This window comes from Fundulus heteroclitus, chromosome 18 (assembly GCF_011125445.2).
Source record: "Fundulus heteroclitus isolate FHET01 chromosome 18, MU-UCD_Fhet_4.1, whole genome shotgun sequence".
Classification (NCBI taxonomy): Eukaryota; Metazoa; Chordata; class Actinopteri; order Cyprinodontiformes; family Fundulidae; genus Fundulus; species Fundulus heteroclitus.
In genome coordinates, this window is record NC_046378.1 from 28,516,404 (window position 1) to 28,536,554 (window position 20,151).

The 20,151-nt window shown below is 37.8% G+C and overlaps 1 protein-coding gene across 1 annotated transcript in view; it reads right to left on the reverse strand.

Annotated features, from left to right (window-relative positions):
• The window catches only part of pitpnm3 (PITPNM family member 3), a gene marked incomplete in the record, with an annotated part of 140,989 nt that overhangs the window by 69,467 nt on the left and 51,371 nt on the right, over window positions 1-20,151 (reverse strand). The window contains 1 exon segment of the mRNA XM_036149836.1: window positions 10,272-10,379. Coding sequence (XP_036005729.1) covers window positions 10,272-10,379 — 108 coding nt within the window.

Here is a 20,151-nt window from a genome sequence, read left to right on the forward strand (position 1 = left end):
TTACCCCATTCATCCTCCAAGGTATTTTATTCAGCCGGTTGTGGATGCAGCTGTGAAATTTAATTAAATAGTTTACCAGATTAAATGTCAGTTTTTAGTCTTGGATTGTGAAATAAATGTCTAAATAATGCATGCAGTCCGGTGCAACTTTCCTCTTTATGACACAGTTTTTGACTGCGACTTAAATTCCAGAGCAACTTATAGTCCGACAAATATGTTATTTAAAATTCAAAATAATAATAGATGGATTCTAAATAAATTCTAACATGAAGAACATAGAAATCTCTTCCTTCGATTCTTTAATATATAACATAGATTGTTCCCTTGTAAGGAGTTGTCTAGTTCTCAGACAGATCTAAGAACATTAGATTAATGTAATTTAACTCTGCTGCAATGCAGGAGCTAAACTTGTCACCAAACAAGAATAAAGAAGAAGAAGTTAGGGGCATTTGTGCCATAGAAATACTACTATGTCACTGAGCTTTTCATCACTGAAGGTCACCTCTCCTGGGATGAAACAGGTTCAGAGACGCCTCTGGCTTGTGATGTAATGAATAAAGGGAAATATAGGAGTATGAAGACAGCGAGACCAGGGAATGAATGGTCAGGGAAGCTGAGGAGGGAAATATAAAAGGGAATGACGGCTCGACTGAGAGCAGCAAGAGAGGGCCAATAAACCCAGACTTGCTTTAGTAGAACTACAGACAGATAGAGATCAAAAGATTGTGCTTGTCACAGCTCGGCTATTACCAAAGCTCCGAATGACACTCCAACTGTGCCTTTAAGGTTTTCCTCATGAGAGATTTTAATGGCTGGCAGAGAATGACAGAACAACGGTCTGTTTCAAATGAGTTTTTATTTGTCATAAAACCACCAAGAATAAATTATAAGATATGGGCTGATTAAAAGTCAGGGGGCAGCTGCTGCTGCTGCAGTTAAAGATTTACGTGGTTTATAATTACACCAAAATAAATTGTCAACGGAAACTCTACAGATGGTTTTCTCATCTTTTAAATAGACTGAGCCAAGATTTCTAAAATATGTCCAATTTAATATTAATGTATTTATATAACACAAACTAACATGAGCTACCAACACTTTAATATGATAGTTCTTATGTGCATTGTGATTTATTTAACTAGGATCCAAACGGCTGTTCTTAACTTGACTTGACAGCTTGTTCACCAAAAGCAAAACCTAAACACCTGCAAACAGACAAAGCAATGACAGCATGCAGAAGCTAAACATCTAGACATTATTGGACACCAGAAACTTCCTATGTTAAGTTCTGGGACTCAACAGCAAATATAAGCTCCTCTTTAAGCAGTTCTGACTTCTTAGAAAACAACTGCTTGAGCCAACCACAATTTTCCATGAAGCCAATTTATCTCCTGCAGTGATTTTGAGAGAGTCACACGATTTTATCCCTACGCACCTTGATTATTGCTATGCCCTGTATATAGGGAGTAGCCAGACTGCTTTCTACTACCGTTAGCTTTTACATAATTCTGCCACCCGTCTCTTTTCTATCACAAGTAACTACATTTCCTCTGTTCTCACATTCCCTGCCCCGGCTCTCCAATCAGCTGAGGATTGATTTTGATTTCACTGTTTATTTTGCATTACTTCTGCTTCTTGTCTGTGTGCATTCGGCTCCTCCTTTCAAAGAAACGCTGACGCAAATTCCCCCAGCATCAGCTGCCGCAGGTACTCTCACAGCAAATGATAACTGAGTCAGGCTTGGACTACATATGTGTAAAGCATCATACAGCAAAAAAAAAAAAGAAAACTGTATTTTCTTTAAATGCCTGTCAGAGAGAAAATTTGACAAAGCAGAGAGAAAAGAGCAGGCCTTATCCTGCATGCTACGGATAGAGTGTGCACTTTTTATTTATATTCCATAACTATGATGTACCTAAGCAGTAGAAGTTCCTACTGAGGAGCCCTGGAAGGTATAGAGTTCATGAAAGAGCTGTCAAGAGTTGCTTTAACTTCAGGAAAGAGCTGAGATGTCAGTGTGTCAACTATGAAACTCTGCTTCAGAGCTGCTGCTCGACAACGTTGTTTTATATTTCCATCAAACTTTTTGTTTTACCGCCCGAATGCTAGTCAGTAAAAGAAGAGTATGTTACTTTAATTGGTTTTGTGAATGTAAATCCTTAATTTGGATTCTGTAGCAACACCGACAGGGAAAGAGCATCCTTGAAAGCAAAGCTACTTGCATGGTGCAGATAATAAATCTCAATATTAATCAGGCCATCCAGGTGGTCTGGATTAGCAGCTAGTGTTTGTTTTTGTGAATCAAAATTAATATGAACCTGCATCTCATGCTGTTTTCATTTAAATCCTAACCACTCAATCAAAACTGTAGACTTAGACTTAGACAAACTTTATTGTCATTTTGTATCCACAGAGTGCGTACAGAACGAAATTTCGTTTGCATATAGCTCGAGAGTTTCAGTGAATTGCAGTGGATTTCAGAATAAAGCAACTTTGCAGGATAGTTTCAGGATAAAGTGCAGCAGTGATTTCACAGTACAGCAATTGAAATGTAAATGTATCATATGCATTTAAAAAAATTTACATCCTGAATAAAGCATACATTTTGGGAAAGCACATTTTCAAACCATGCTGTGGTATATATATATATATATATATATATATATATATATATATATATATATATATATATATATATATATATATATATATATATATATATATATATATATATATATATATATATATATATATAAGATTTATCCTCTTTTTCCTGGCCTGCACATTATATGACCCTACAGAGACACTGAACGTCTACAAAACAGTAATGTTCAAAGGTTGTGCATCTCATAACGCCCCCTGACACCAATGCTATGACTCTACGGTCTCGTTGCTCTGTAAATTACATCCCATTAAAGGCAAAGCACCCTCGGTAATTTATCAATATTATTTTCCAGTGAACACTGAGCATGCCTAACACGTTACTCACTATGGATGTGTAAGAGCTCCGTTGCCACATATTTTGCTTTAACTGGCGAAATGGTGAGCTAAGAAGGCTTTTTATGACATGACTTCAAATGCATTAGTCACCAGCTCGTGGACCAACAGTATCTCATGGCAACAGCAGCTGAAAACTATCCGTTACGTGACAGTCTAAAAGTCAGACTCCTCTCTGACCTCCGTTTACCGAACATCTAAAGCCCTCAGAATGAGACAGTGAGCTGTACAAACAGGCAACGGACTGTAAAACACTCACATCAAGCTTTTAAAAAAAAAAAAAAAATGACCAGGCACTGTAAAGATTTTTTTTTCTGCAGCAGCTGCCATGAAGTAATAAAACTCTACTGATGATTATATGAGCATGTAGTAACACTTGAGAGGAGCAATTATTATAGTGGCTTGTAATGCTGTCAGTTTTAAATACCATGCACTGCCAGGAGAGAACAAATGTTTAAATGTTGTATATCTCCTATAAAAATGCCACAATCTACGACATCTGTGAGCTTGTACAGCCCTCTGAACAATCTGTGTTTACATATTTGCAAAGACAGATCTATCACTTATCACTGCATTAGGTGGACTGTGGTAAAGTGGTAGTGTTGCCTCCTTGAGGAGACTGATCACCTTCACCTGAGCGTCACACTGAATACTGAATATGGCTAATTAGTTATCGGTCAGTTTGCGCTGCTCTGGCCAGGTATTGCCATGTGTCTTCCTGTACCTAAGTAGAGCCTGTTTGGGCTGTGTTATGACCTGGTCAGTGCCCTGCAAAAATCTTCATACCTCTATCCATCCATCCATCTATTATCTATACACATTTATTCCCTACATGGTCATGATGTACACCCTGCAGTCATTGGGCAAGAGGCGAGGTCACCCTAGATAGGCCCGCCAAACTTTAATCTGTTTTGTTGAGGTTCATATGATAAACCAAGTAATTGTGAAGTAGAAGATAAAAAAGACATGGTTTTCAAAATGTTTTCACAAAAAAAAAAAAAAACACATTTATTTAGATCACCTGAGTTCATTCGCTGTAGAAACACCTTTTAGTGAAGTTAGATTTAAATTTTTGCCCATTCTTCCTTTCAAAACAGTTCAGCTTTATTGTGCTTTGGCAAAGGGTGTCTGTGAACAGTGTTGATCATGTCTTGTTACAGATTTCCTATTTTTTTTTTTTATTAATTAAGCTCTTTGGCTTTGGGTCGATCTAAGATGTGTGTATGCTTCAATCTAATCCATCCATCCAAAAAAAATCAGACCTGTGCCTCTTCCATACGTGGTACTAATTCGGATACGTGTCAGGTTTTTTTTGCAAAGCGTCTGAACGGTCATGTCGCATTTCATCCGTCTTCCACGTCCCCCTCCTGTCTCCAACTACACATCCACACCCAGTAGCAGCAGTTAGCTGCATAAAAGACCAATAATAGCTGTGCTGCTTTCTTCTTACCTTACTTTATCTTGCTATGATGTGGTCTTAATATTGTCGGCTCCCATTGCTCAACAGATTTCTAATATTAGCAAGGAGATATACCGCATTTTTTTTCTTTCCAAAAGTTTATTTTTTAAACAAAACTTTATTGAACACTTCCGGAAAGAAACTGACCGTTACTTCCGCAAACAGTGCACTGCTGTGGGACGTCTCCTTATCTACGCTTGCGGGTCATTTTGCAGTCTTGAACCATTCAGACACCAGTATGATGGCGGTCGCGTTTAATATGTATGAGTATGAACGGCCACCTCAAAAAAAGATCAGATTTCAGCAAAAAATCACATCTGAGCATCAAGACCTGCAGTATGAACATATAGCCTTAGTGACCAGTCTGGCATGCGCCTTGGGTTGTATCTAACAAACCTCTGAGCCCACAAAGAACAGTGAAAATAATGGTTTGTACCTGTATAGTGCTTTAACTAGTCTGACAACCCCAAAGCACTTTACAATACAGTCAGTCATTCACACATTCACTCCCTGACGGTGGTGAGCTATGTTAGTAGCCACAGCTGCCCTGGGGCAGACTGACAGAGGTGAAGCTGCCATACATGGGCGCCATCGGGCCATCTGACCACCGCCAGCAGGCAATGTGAAGTCTCTTGCCCAAAGACACAACGACTGAGACGGTCGGGGCGGGGCGGGGAATCAAACCGGCAGCCCGCCAATTAAACTCCCTAACTCCTACACCACTGTCGCCCCTATTAAATTAAACACAAGAGAGCTCTTTTTACCAATAAGTTGATTTCTTAAAGCAATAATTTGGGTGTATTTATGGGTGTCAGAGTAAAGGGGGCCGAATAAAACTTTATGTCACCGTTTTCATTTTTTAACTGACAGAAATATTGTAATTTTCTGTGCACTTGCAAAGCAAAGTCAATTTTATTTTTAGCTTTTTCCGTCATGTCTTGTTTTCTGTTTCCCCTTACATGCCTGATTCTCAAAAGCTTTTTGGTTTCCAGTCACTTTCTGCTTTGTCTGAAAAAACAACACTACAATCCACATGTTCAAAGTAAATTAATAAATATGTGTCAACGGGGAATAGTTTATGTCTTATAGTGAGAAGGGAAGTATTTTTAGTTTAGCTGTGTATTTTAACATTTCATTAAACAGAACATGTACTTATGTTGCCTGTGAAAAGAGAGATGAACTAAGTATTTCAGCAATCCGCTCTGCTCACATTATTCTGGAGCTGTAAAATAATAAATGAGTGTTGCTGGAGTGAGGCACTTCATGGGCCATTACTGGTTTTGTGAGTGGCCATTGATGGGGTGCTTGGGTGTTGAAAATTATTTGTAATGTGGCCACAACCTGACTGCAGGAGCGGCTTCTTTAATCTCCGCAGACTCAGATTGTGCTCCTGCTGAACCTTAACCACCAGGATTAAAAGCAATCTGTCCAGTTTGTTAAACTACAGCGCTGACCTTTCCAACAAGAAGAAGAGGGGTTAGTTTAATAATAAGCAAAATAAAAAACCTGCAACCCATGAGTTCAGAGCACACACGGGAATTGCCATGTAGCTCTTTGCCTCTGGTTTATCTAACGATACAAATTAAATCAAAACTGAGAGTAATTTATTTTTTCTAAAACATCTCTCTCACCACTAATTCCATTAAACCCAACACTGCAGCGTTCCATCTTTAGTAAACATAAAATACGGTTCAGATGGTTAGATACGCACCCCTAGGAGTTTGATAAATATGATCAAATAACTTTATCCAGTGGAGAATCAGTTGAGTGTATCACTTGATTTATGTTGCCACAACTTGCAGACAACAGGAAGGAAGGGGCGCAGAACAATCTCCAAATCTTCTTATAGGAGAAATGCTATAAGAAATGACATCTTGTCTCCACAACAACTATGCAATCTATATGCCAAGACATTGTTTGGGAGCTATGTTGGGAAAGAGGAGCTGTCTGTCCTGCCATCACAAACATAATGTGGAGCTCGCTTATTGTCTGCTGGGACTTTAACTGGAGCTGAGTGCTTTGGTCGAATGAGATTAAAATTGATCTTTTTTTGCAAGAAAACTACAGAGGGGTGGGGTTGCTGTGAAACAAAGAATAAATATGTGGAAAAACCCATCATTTTCACAGTCAAGTATGGCGGACGACCTGTAATGCTGTGGGCGTGGGGTGTTTCGCTTCCAAATGCCCTGCATGGGAACTTTGTTAAGAGTGCAATGAGTTGTGACTAGCAGCACATTTTAAATAAAACTCTGGTGGATTCTATTTGTAAACCGAAAACAGGTAAATAAGCCAAATAAGTACAGAAATGGATCTCCAGAGACAAAGTGAACTTTTTTTCATGTCATTGTTAGCGCCAGGCCTGAATCCTACAGAAAACCTTTGGGGTGAGTAAAAGAGAAGATTGTATATGAGAAGAGGCATGACTGGATGATCTGTGGAGAGATTGCTCCCATGTGAGGAATACTAAAACATCCTTCTCTCTGCATGCCCCATCCTTGTTAAATGATAAAGGAGAAAAATAAGTGCTGTTCCATTTGCTAAAGGGGTTCTATTAAAAACAAGGATGCCAGTTATTTGAAATGTGGGATTTTATTCCCCACTGAATAACTGTACTCAAATTAATGGTTTTATTGTTTTATTTATGGTATTGCAGGATTTCATTACTGCAATTACAGATGTTTACTTTAAGGTGTTTTACAATTTTCTACCAGGGCTGAAAACAGATCCCTGTCTATCATTTGGAGATTTTTTATATTCATGCCACGTTCATAGAAGCATTTGCTTTCAAAGGTGTTCAGCGCTGGAACAGGAACCCAGATTTATATCATTCAGGTATCCGTTGGCTTCACCAAAAACCTTTGCAGGATCTAGTGAAGGAAAATGTTATCAAAAGTTATTAAAAAACATGATAGCAGAGGAGGAATTTAAAAAAATTTAGTTTTATTTTAACTAGTGCTTTAGATGTGCATAAATAAACATTGCTCTGTGCCTGTCCTCAGGCATTACAAAGCATACTTAATAAGCACTGAGTGCATTTCACAATGAGAATATCTCCACCTACCTTCTGCTGTATGCGTGCTTTATTTATTTATTTATGTTCATCCAGGGATCAATAACAAACTGCCCACCACATGTGAGCAATGGTAATGTGGTGTTTCTCGCTTTAATGAGTGCTTTGGACAATGTAGGTGGATTATGTTTGTCGAGCATTTGTGATGTGGAAGCCTGGGTGAAGTGACCTTTCCAATATTAACATTAACCGCAGAGATCTCAGTGTAATGTGAAAGTTTCAATAACAACACAAATGCCTGAGAAATAACTCCCCGCCTCTGTCGGCCCGTGTGGCTTTTATCCCTCTTTCCTTTGTTGTCTCTTGTTTTTCTGCCCACACATTTAAAGCATGGATGAGTGTGATAGTCATGCTGTATGTACAAACAGACCTCTGTCAACAACATTTCAAGTGAGTCAACCACGCTGCATGATCATTTTAACTGGAGAAATCAGCAGCTATTACCAGAAAGCCTCTGGTAACCAATCAGGAGGCTTGCACTGTTTCTAACCATGTTAGAAACACTGCTTTCTTCATTAAAAAAATACTTCATGAACCGAAAATTGTTGCAGACATAAAACCTTTTTTCGGGCAACAGTAAATGACCTGAATAATTAATCATATTTTGTAACATGACTAAGAGATAAAATGTGTAATTTCAGCTTCTGTGTCATGTTTTTTTTTTTTTTTTTACTACCTTATTTTGAGATAAGAGCATGTGCAGCTGTATTCTGCAAAATAAACTCAGAAATATCCGCCAAACACTTTACCGGCCTGATACTAAATGCCTTTCATAGAAAAAGGCTGAGATCTAAATGTTTAACCCAAGAATAAACAGTAAACGTTTTGAATAGTGTTGTAAGGACAAAAGCAAGTTACTGAGGCTCATATGTCGACCATCTCATTTATTTCATTAGGCATGCTTTTCAGTTTTCGCACCATTCAGTTATCAGTACTTGTTAAAATGTAAACCTTTAAAACACATAGCCAGAAAAGTTTAAACAGACTTTATCATATGTTAGAACCATAAAACCTTTAACCAATGAAAGAATGAATGATAAATAAATCACAACTGGCTTTTTGTTTTCAAACCAAATAAGTAATTGTTTGTTTTATCTTTTTCCTTTTGGTTTCTTGACTAAAATATATATTTTTAACAGGAATATGTTGAATCCATGTGTAGCCGCCAATTGGCAATGGAAAAAAGGAGTGAGCAGTTTTGCAGCTAAGATCATCTATGCAGGAAAAGTGGGTGAGGCTCATGGGAGTGAACAGGAGAACAGATTTCTCCTCCCCCACCGAAAATTCATCTCTCCACTGGAAACACTTTGCCCCAGCATTATGAAATAATTGGAACCTTGGATTCAACAGAAGTCGCAACCCAAACCTGAGGGAAAACGACAGAACGCAGTCCGTGTCACCACAAGGACAGATACCTTGGCTATGGAGTTAACAGCTCATCGAAGAGAGTGCAGCTGTTGTTTTTGAGTGTATGGTTTATCAGGTGAGAAATCATTGGGAAACTAACTGCAAGCTTACCTTTAGGGTTTGAGTGGGGTGACGAACTGTGTGCTAAACATTATGATTTGACATCTACTGGAGTTTAAAGCTTCACCAGTAAACCACAGTCTGATTATGTGGACAAAAGTGAGACTTACAGAACCATTGCATGTTTCTCTATTTAAAGTAGCCTGTTCTTGTGACATAGTGACATAAGAGCAGAAATTACATCTACCCAAAAGCTACTAGGGCTTAGATGTTTCAAATTACGTCTCATGCAGCATTTCATCACTGTGATGAATTACAAGCAGACTGGGTTTGCTAGCGAGAGCTTTTAAATCCCTTCACTGGGTGTTGGGTTGTCAGCTCTCCCAGCTAATGCTCCTAGGCAACATTACTAAGAACCTCCACTTAGGAGGAGGAGGAAGGCACTTATAAATCACCATATACATCTTAACTTTACGAAATCCAATTTGAGCCTTAGATTTTACTTTCACAACTTTTTTCTTGGGTGAACATTGTGTTTTACATTTATATTATAGTTCAATGTTCTTAATGTAACAAGGCATGGGGAAGTTACTAGTATCAAGGTAAAGCATCATTTTGTCTATGGTTTCAAAGCCTTTAAAATCTTCAAACCTATAGCCCTGGTATTTTTACCCAAGGTAATTTCATCATGAAAAGCTCATTAAGGTCAATGCATAAGACTTACATCTCAACTTGTGAAGTTTTTGTTACTGTATTGGCTGTCTTTCACTTACTTTTTTCTTTCAACTTTTCTTTTTATCATTCTCTGTTTTGGTCATTGAAATGGCTATAACTATAGTGAAAAGGAAAAGGAAATAGGTACCCCACTTGTTGATGTATGCCGTTTAGCTGTCCACTATTTTTCATTTAGCCTACAACTCTACCTAATAAAAGAAAGGCCTTTAGGCTATTATAGATCTGGTTAAATTCAGAAAATATTTCTTTGCACCTATTACCGCATCGCAGGATGAAGTCATCACATCTTTTGCTTTTTCTGGCCTCCAATGGACAAATATGACTTAATGTAGCTTTAAATAGCAGCTACACTCCATTTACAATCTCGCCACTACTGTCATTATTCAGCAAATAACTCTCACTACCATTCCAGGCAATTTAAGCCTCTTCCCTGTGTATGTGTCCAAGACAAACGCACACCTCGTTGTGTTCATGTTTCTACGTGAGTCTGATTATCTCTGTGTGTGCGCGCGTGCGTGTTTGTGTGCGTGTGGGTGTGTGTACCATGCGACTGGTCCTCCATATGTCCCAGAGTTTCGATCTGCTCCACCAGGTCATTTGAGTTCCATTGACTCATGCCCAGCAGAATGGCGCTCTTTCCCTCCATAACATCTGCTGGGACACACACACAAAGGCACAGAGTACACACTTAAAAACCAACAACAGCAAAACCCACTTTTTCATGCATATTTGCTACAATACCAAAACAGAGCTTTTTCCTGAAGAGAAATAAAACATTTGATTCTATCTCAAGTGTTTAATCATATTTCCATTACAGACAATGCATGCTTTCAAAGGAAGAGCACAGTAAAAGCAAGGTATCCTATCTGTTGGGTGTGGTTTCATTGAAATCTGTCCAGACCGAGGAGTACTTGCTGTTCATGCCCAGTGCGTACACAGACCAACATGTAGGGAGTAAACAAAAAAAAAAAAAAAAAAAAAGCCACACAGCAGATGATGATGGTAGGACAAATAACAAGGCGTGGCAACCATGCAGTGTATTTCATATGGCTTATGATGCCAGGAGACAACCCAGACAGCTATTGTGCTGCCAATGCAACAGTGACATTTGGCAAGAAGGATGTTTACACAGACTGGGGACATATTTACTGCAGAACACTACTTATATTTATGGCTGTTTCCAGTATTTCTTTCAAACAAAACACAATTCTGTCAGACTACTGGGTCCTGATGTACAAATCACATAGTAATTTTTGTCGTTGGTATTTTATAAGATAAGTAAAGCTGGAAAACAGGTGGGACAGATCCAATCAGCATCGGATCCAGTTCTGATGTAGCATATTTTTCTCTGTTTTAAATTGCAGTTCAAAATTTTGCATGCTGTCAGCCTACTTTTATGAAAAGCAAGCCACTAGAGCTGCCATCCCCCTCCCCCCCCAAAAAAACGGTTAGATGCTTAGATAATGACATTTTAAATCATAAAATATGTTATTATTTTGGTCATGTTATGAGAAAAAGCCACCAACATAAACCCAATATTTACACCTCATACAATGTGAACAAAATCAACATGGCAAAGCTTCTCCCTGATAAATCCCCTAACCCAGGGGTCTGCAACGTTTACAGTCTAAAGAGCCGTTTTGCCTACGGTCCACTTGAATTAAACTCGTTCAGAGCCACAAATGTTGCGCGGGTTTTGAAAAAAAAAGACAAGTTATAATTTGTGATAAAGATCTACTGTAGGAAATATGTTGTCATTGTTAAAGAAACGCCATTTTATGTCTATTTTGAGGTTTGAAAAAATAGGATGGATGGGATGTTGATATTTGTGGATGATGATGTAAAAAAAAAAAAAACAAATAGTTTCCAACATAATGAAAAAATATTGATTTAAAATTAAATATTACTGGCACTTTTAGCATCATTCTGTTGTGAAAATTAAAAGCGATTAGTACAAGAAAAAGTTGCTAAAACCTGCATTTATTATCATTACTACATTTAAATACCATAATAAAAATATAATTTGTAGCCAAAGTTATTAAGAGCCACTGTGGGAGGTCCAAAGAGCCACTTGCGGCTCCAGAGCCACAGGTTGCAGACCCCTGCCCTAACCTGTTCAAAGAATAAAAAAATGCTAGGGGTTTGCAGATGTAGGAAATGGTGTAATCGCATCAAGTCAAATAATTAGGGAAAACGAAACAAACATTATTGATATCATAGTTATACACCATTTCTTTGTTTCTGTCAATAGAAAATTAAACACAGATCACTGGTAAAAAAAATGGCATTGAAACATATTATGTTCTGTTTAATCACAGATACTCTATCTTGATACAAATATAATCACAAGTTGGGCACTAAAAATAATTGTATTAAACACAGAAATGAGAAAAGAGTATTCTCAGCAGACCCCATACGTCCTGCACACAAACTGTTTAGACTTTTATCTTAAGGTCGGCGCAACAAAGCATTATTTGCAAAAACCAGCCATCACAGAGATACGGTGAACTATTTCTGACATAATAAAAAATAAATATAGAAAGAAATCCAGAAAGAAATACAATTACTTAAATAAACGCAGAACAGTACAGCAAATAAATAAAGGTAATCAGCAATTAAATTATACAAGACTTATCTGTAAATGGCCTGAATTTATATAGCTCTTTTCCAGTCAAACTCACCACTCAATGCCTCAGCTCACTGATAACCTGGTAACTACTGTGACAGCAGCATGTAGATTCTAGCTATGAATATTTGATGTTAACTAACCAAAAGGGCAAAGTTGTCCGGCAAACTATTCCTGACATAATAAAAAATAAATATAGAAATATTTATATTATTTCTATACCCCCTCCTCATTTGCATAATGAGGCTGAAATGCATACAGAAATGGAGAGAGTACAAGCATAGATACATAGATTTGAAGAAATAAATAGGTAAAAATCTAGAAAGGAACAATAAAACACACAAAAATATCATAAGATAAAAATAAATATGTTTAAAAACTTAGTGATTAATAAAGTTGAAGATTATAATAAAACAAATAAATTAAAAAAAAGAGGAAGAAATAAATAAGATAAAAGAGAAATTTACATCTAAGCCTTGTATAACTTAATTACTGCTAACATTTATTTATTTGCTGTATTTTTGTGCATTTATTTTATGTTTATGTATTTATTGAGCATGTATTAATTTCTATATTTTTTTTGGATTATGTCAGAGTTAGTCCTCCATACTAAGAGGGTTTCCTCTCCCATGCTATCATTCTGATAAACCCAAAGAACATCTCACAACATTGAGTAGTCAGCTACTGTACAAATTAAGCACTTTGCTCTACCATTGCACAACCATTGTCTTTTTTTTTTTCTTTATTTATATGGAAACGTTGCAGAAATTGGTCATAAATACACATACATGTATATACTGTTCCTTTTATCCTTTATTTTATTTGCCTTGCAGTTTATATATTTATACTTAATGTCAGTATGCTGAGAGCACTTGAAACCAAGGTCAAATTCCTTTTTTTGTGTACATACAATCTTGACCAAACAAGCAGACTCTGATTCCAATCTTTCTTTGTATGTGTGCGAGTGGCTGTAGCATCATGGATCCAGGTCATGCTCTTGTTACGACTCACTTTAACACACGGTGGTATATCATCCCCCCATAGTCTTACTCTTTGCCAGACATTTTCCATCCACCAGGTGGGTCACAATCCCAAGCCAAAAACCTTGGACTCTAAAGTTTAAGTACACAGCCAATCAAACCCATGAGATAAGAGCCTCACTTAAAAAAAGAAACAGTTCAGTGATTTTTAGGTTTTGAATTCTGACAAGTTATTTAAAACAAACAACGCTTTGAGTGGTCAGTATGACTGGAAAAGCGTTATATAAGTTCAGTCCATTTACCATTTACCAAGCATATCTAATGTACAACTACTGCTTACTTTAATGGTCATGTTTCTAAAATACATCCTGCAGTCATGGAAAAATAAATGAGCCGGTTTAAGAGAAGCACTAGCTGAGAGGTAAAGTAGATCCCTCCCAATTACAAGGATGCAAGTCAGTTCCTGTTTCCCGCAGCACATGTCCAAGTGTCCTCAGGCACGTTTGTGGCGCGCATGAGTGAATAATGGCTGTAGTGTACAAGGGATTTGTCTGGTCAGTTAGAAGAACGTTAACGAAACCGTCCATTTAACTCTCAATGAAATGAAGGGAACCTACAAAGCCGAGTGGTGTAGAAATGTAGTTAGAAAAAAATTGGGAAGGGCTTTGATTGGGGAGCATAAATTCTTGATGAAGGGTAATCCCAAAAATCAACGTAATGTTTAACGGCTGATTATGCAGTGAAACCTTTAAAACTCAACTGAATAATCTGAACGTGAAGAATCCATTTTGAAGGGAGCATCATAAATTGGACTCATAGGCAAATGGAAAATGTCATGTGAGATTTTTTTTTTCAAATATATTCTGTTTGAGAGCAATAGGTGTCTTCTTGTAAAATGATTTCCTGTAATCCCAGTGGAGGCCAAACATTTTCCCTACTCTAACGGCATTTCCAGTGGCCCACAAAGAAATACGACAACAGGGAGTTTGCTGCAGGCAACCTGGTCTGTGTGAAAGGGCACATCCAGGCGTCGCTCCCTTCTCTTTTCCTGGATGACCATGGTCACTAATGCCCATGCATTTTGCAACAGCACAGCCACCTTTCAAGGTTAACACTACTATCAAAACGATAAAGATCCTATTTTCTCCCCCAAGGGTGTCAACTGTGTGGCTCTGTCTCAACACCTTTTTTAGGTGTAGCGACTGCAACGTATCTTTTCTCACAAGTGTTTGAAATACACCAAAACATAAAAGGTTGTGGTAAATATTTGACTATGACAGCAGTTTGAAAAGCTAGTTAAAATATTTGCTGTAAAGAGCCAAATTTGATTTTACAGTGAAATGATGTGCAGGAAGGAAGAAGACCTCCTGTTCTATAATGGATCTGTATGCATATGTGTACAAAGTGCAGCATTCCTAAATACTGATAAAATACACAATATAATTTGAGAAATACATTAGGCAGATATGTAATAGATACAGCTTGGGGCTTAATGATCTCTGAAAACATGACGGTCCTCATAGTAAACAAACATAAAAAGCTATTGTTTTTCATACGTTTATTCTTTTTTTGCCACATAACCTTGTGTTTTTTAATCTCCTCTTAATTCTCTCTTAAAATGTGTCCTTTTTTCTAAATCTAATTTTGTGAAATCTACCTTTAAAGTTGGTTGTAAAATTAGCTTTTTTATTATTATAATAAAAACTCAGAATGCCTATTCTTTAGGAGCAGTAAGTGACAGATTGAATGAAATTTAAAGCCATGCTTCTTGTCAGACGTGTCACGTTTTTCATGCCTTTTAACCCATGTAATGGGGGACTATTACTGGTATTGTTTGCGGCGCAGCACCTTTTATAGAGAAAAACCAAGAGAGCTGTCTGTATGTCATAGAGTTTCACCTTTCTGACATTTTAACAGAGACTTTGCAAAGTTTTCTGGTATTTCAGACAATGAAACAGAACCTTTTGTAGGTAAAGGAGGATCTAATTCAGAGTCAAACATATTCTGCAAAAAAAAATCCTCCATTTGCATAATATTTGAATATGAAAAGGGATGGCTTTTACAGCAGGATTTTCTTTTCTGTATTTTATTGCTGGCATCTATTGTTCACCGATCTGCACTTAAAGGGACAATTTGTAACTAATTTAGAGTTTAATGAGCAAAAATCAAGTATTGTTTTTATGAATACATATTCTGGCAAAATCTAATAACATCACAGTAATTAGAGGCGTCCTAACTTTGTCCCATGTGGGCCAGAATTGTCAAGTTGAAAGTACTAGAGGGCCACAATAATCAGATATTTTATTATGTTATAAAAAATACTAAAGTACGCATATTGTGATTTTTGTTTTACCAAAAAACAAGCATTATTTTGATGAAATAAACAACATAGTGTCAACAAATGGAACCTCTAAATCATACTAATCCAAAAATGCAAAAATATTTCTTAACAAAAGAAAGGCATACAGTTTTCTAAAATTTTTGGGTTGCTTGTTTTCTGCTTTGGTCCACAAAAAAAATAATGTGGCAACTGGATTGTTACGACTCCCAAAGCAAACTGCATTTAGTATGCAAATTTCAGTGTGTATGTGCCCTTCTGTGATTGGCTCCTGAGGACCAAAGACCATGGATTGGTGGCCTGCCAGAGGTTAAATCTATATATATATATATAACACGCTGGTGCGGGTTTCCTGTCATCCATCCTCTGCACATTATGGAGTTGTAGGACTGAGCTGCTGCTTGTATTTAGCATCTAGTTTTCTCCTGTTTACTTTATTTAGGGAGGTAAGTTTAGTTTTTTTTGTCATTTGGTTTGGTTTTTTTCGTCAAGGTAAGTTTGGGTTAATCTTAAGAGTTCCTTTTGTATGTGTTTGGCATTATAGCTCACTCTGAAGTCATATACTTTAATTGTAACATCAACGCAAAAGACTGCTTTAAAATAAATGTCAATATAAGATGTTAAAAACTGTGTTGGCTGCTTGAGGTCCGACAAGGATGGCTCTTTCATGTTGTGATCTGGCCACCCCTAGACGGGTCATAACAGGATACGAGTCATTCTTTCTTCAAAAACCCTTCCTTTAATTAGCCATGTATAAGGAATAGTTGTCCCCAAGTCTGCGTTTGTGTAAAAGTTGCTGAATGTTTTTGGCCCTATGTAATGATTCTGTCTGTTCCTGCCTGTGAAACCCCTGTCTGCAGTCTCATGATGTCGTTCCCTGTTCCTGCACCCGCTCTGCACAGGTAATCAAGGTCTGAGCAGGTACACCTGCATAGGCTCCAATTAAGTGGAGTCACTGCATCCAGGAGGAGCACTATATATTCCAGGGTGTAACTGCCAGATTATTGAAAACTACCTTGTTAGTAAACCATTCAGAGCCCATCAAAGCCCAGATTCACCTCTTGCCTAAACCCTACTGGAAAGCTCTGCCTGTTGACTGCCTTACTGTGAATGACCCAAGCCCTAGGAATTCTGGGCAATTTTCGGAGAAAACTTGGTAGGGTCTGCAAAATACTAACGACTGGGGTTACGTTCATCTTCCAGCATGACAACCCTCAACATACAGCCAGAGCTTCATTGGAATAGTTTAGATCAACACGTATTCAATCATGTTAGAACGGCGCATTCAAAGTCTTAACAGATCATATTGACAATCAGTTTCAATGGTAAATAACTGATGTTTACAGATGCTCTCTGTCCACTCGTACTGCCCTTGAGCTTTTTGGCAAAGATGAGTGAGTTACAAGCTTTCTTTGGATGTGTGAAGCTTGTATTGACATACCTGAAAAGACTTGCAGCTGAAATAGTGAATGATGGGTGAACAAATATTCACTTACTAGGGCTGTATTCAAACGACAAACCACAGTTTTCAGATTATCATTTGCAAAAACATTGGAAACTGTCTCATTTTTGTTTTTTCTTCACAGCTATGGGCTATTTTTGGCTAGGCCTATCACATAAAGTACAACAAAATAAATTCAAGACTATTGCAATACCACTATAAAATGCTGTATAGGCCTACTGGGGTTGTAGAACCTTGAGGTATCAATGCCACAACACTATCAGAGGAAATGAAGAGCATAATGTGCCACAGCATTTAATTATATAAGCAGATTGCACGGCCCACAAGAAAGCAGTTGTCTTCTTGTCAGTGTTTGGCATGGAGGAGAGTTTAAGTCAGAATGAGTCATGCCGAAAGACACACGTCTACCTGCCAGACATCTTTTCCCTCTCACATGTTTCCGAGTGGCAGTTCTGAAAGACCCTGACAGGGGGTCCACACAGCCCGTCCATCTGGATCACACTATGGCGGCTTTATGGGTCACAGTTTGTCTCTCGCTATCTGCTCTGACACCACCACACACACACACACACACACACACACACACACACACACACACACACCCATACCCTCTCCTGTCCGTGCGATCATCCTGATACTGACCTGAATGTAATAATGAGGCCGCACACACTTTCAGATTCAAGCAAACAGAGACAAGCACACAAAGGAGCCAGGAAGAAGCACATATTTGATCCAAGCAACATGCTACAGGATGTAAGAAAAGCATGTGGTTGGGAAAGAGCAGAACGCAGAAGAGGACTAAAATATTGCAAGTCACTGATTAGCTTCTGAATCACATACTAGAAAGGAAGAACATACCACATCTAATATGCTGAAACTTGCAGTACTAAAACCAATATCTCTCAGAGAGTAATGTGAGCACAATGAAATCTACGAATAACAGGAGAGGGAAATAAACTTATCCAGCACATCCCCGGCAGCTGGAATCATGAGGTATGGTCCAAGTCTAATTTAAACAACAGACAGAAAAACAGAAGGGTGAGATTTGCTTGCAGCTGAAATCCCCGAGGGAGAATATAGACCTTAGACGCATCGCTCAGCCTGTCAGTTAACACTGAGTTAGTGTCTTGACTTAGTAAGAAGAATAGAAGCTGTGATTGTTAACTGATGAGAAAACGGCAGCATCTGACCCCCGTCGCTCTGAGGCAATATTAGCAAATTTCTTTTTTATCTTATCATAGCAAGCATTTGTAGCAGCTGACAAATTTTCACAATGCGGCTGAGAGGTTCTGTGTTTGGCAAGCTGATGCTCCTCTGACGCACTAAAATGAGGTTTCCTTGGGATTATCTTTAAAATGGCAAACATGATGAGTCAGATAAAAGGACTGTTACCAGACAAATATTAAAACATCCTGTATGAGACTTATAGATAAAATGCATAAAAATTAAGCTATATATAAATAGAATAGAAATTTTAACCACATTTATTTTTACCCCCAAATAACTCCAACAGCTGGCAGAGTCCCTATATATTTTTCACATCAAAGGTATGTTTATGGCATAGATAGATAGATAGATAGATAGATAGATAGATAGATAGATAGATAGATAGATAGATAGATAGATAGATAGATAGATAGATAGATAGATAGATAGATAAATGACAACCAGCATTCTGACTGAGCTACTTAAATTACCACTGCCACTGATAACAATGGTAACATTCATTCAGTTCAGTTCAGTTCAATTAAAATACTTTATCAGATACATTTCATGCTGAAGTGTATCTGATAATTGTGTTTTGATCATCAAGAATAGAATTTAAAATTCTCGTTCCCCTAAAATCCTTAATAATCGAGCTCCATCATATATCAGAGCTCTGATTACCCCGTATGTTCCTAACAGAGCACTTCACTCTCAGACTGCAGGTCTGCTGGTGGCTCCTACAGTCTCTAAAAGTAGAATGGGAGGCAGATCCTTTAGCTATCAGGCTCCTCTCCTGTGGAACCAACTCCCAGTTTTGGTCCGTGAGGAAGACACCCTGTCTACTTTTAAGACTAGGCTTAAAACCTTCTTTTTTGACAAAGCTTATAGTTAGAGTGGCTCATGTTACCCTGAACTATCTCTATAGTTATGCTGCTATAGGCTTAGGCTGCTGAAGGACATCAGGGTCTATTTTTCTCACTCTGCTGAGTTCTACTGTTCTCCTATGTGCATTGTTTGTTGTTATTTCAACTTTTAGCTTTATGTTCTCTCTATCTTTTTTTTATCTTCATAGTAGGTACACCTGGTCTGGCATTCTGTTAGCTGTGACATTATGCGGGTGAAGGAGGGGATCACGGTCCGTAAGCTCTGCACAGATGAAAACTAACTTACCTCGGCATGCCGAGTGCTTGAAGGGACTTGACTGACTAACTCTAGCATTGCGGTCTACTTTCTGATTAATTCAGCTAAAAGTTCAACCACTTGAGGCCTTCATAAGGCATTTAAGATAGCCAATTAACCCTAAAGTATGAAATAAAGTAAAAAGAGAGGATAATGTCACTGCAAAGGTAACATACCCAATCCTGGTGAAGTAGAACTTTGTGAATTCAGCAACATCGTCAGTACACCAACACTGTACAATACAGCAGAGCATCAAAACCTTTTCCATAAAATGTAATTTCTTCCCTCCTATCTACACCCACCAACGTGAGTCTTCTAATATGCCAACATATATGGCAAGACTGGAAACATAATTGTTTTTGAGAGTAAAAATTACACGTTTCATTTCTTTTAACCCTATCATAGGTGCTGTAATATATTATCATTTATCATTTGAGAATGTGAGTATCTGTCATTTTTAGTCAGAGAATTATGGCTAAAATGATAAACCCAAGGTTTGATGTAGAAGAGGAAAATCAGGGTTGGCATTATAATAACCATGTATTTCATATAATATTGCTGTAAAAACACAATTATTGAAGCAACTTTTCGAAATGCAATATAATTTGATGTACACTGGGAGGTGAGTTAAA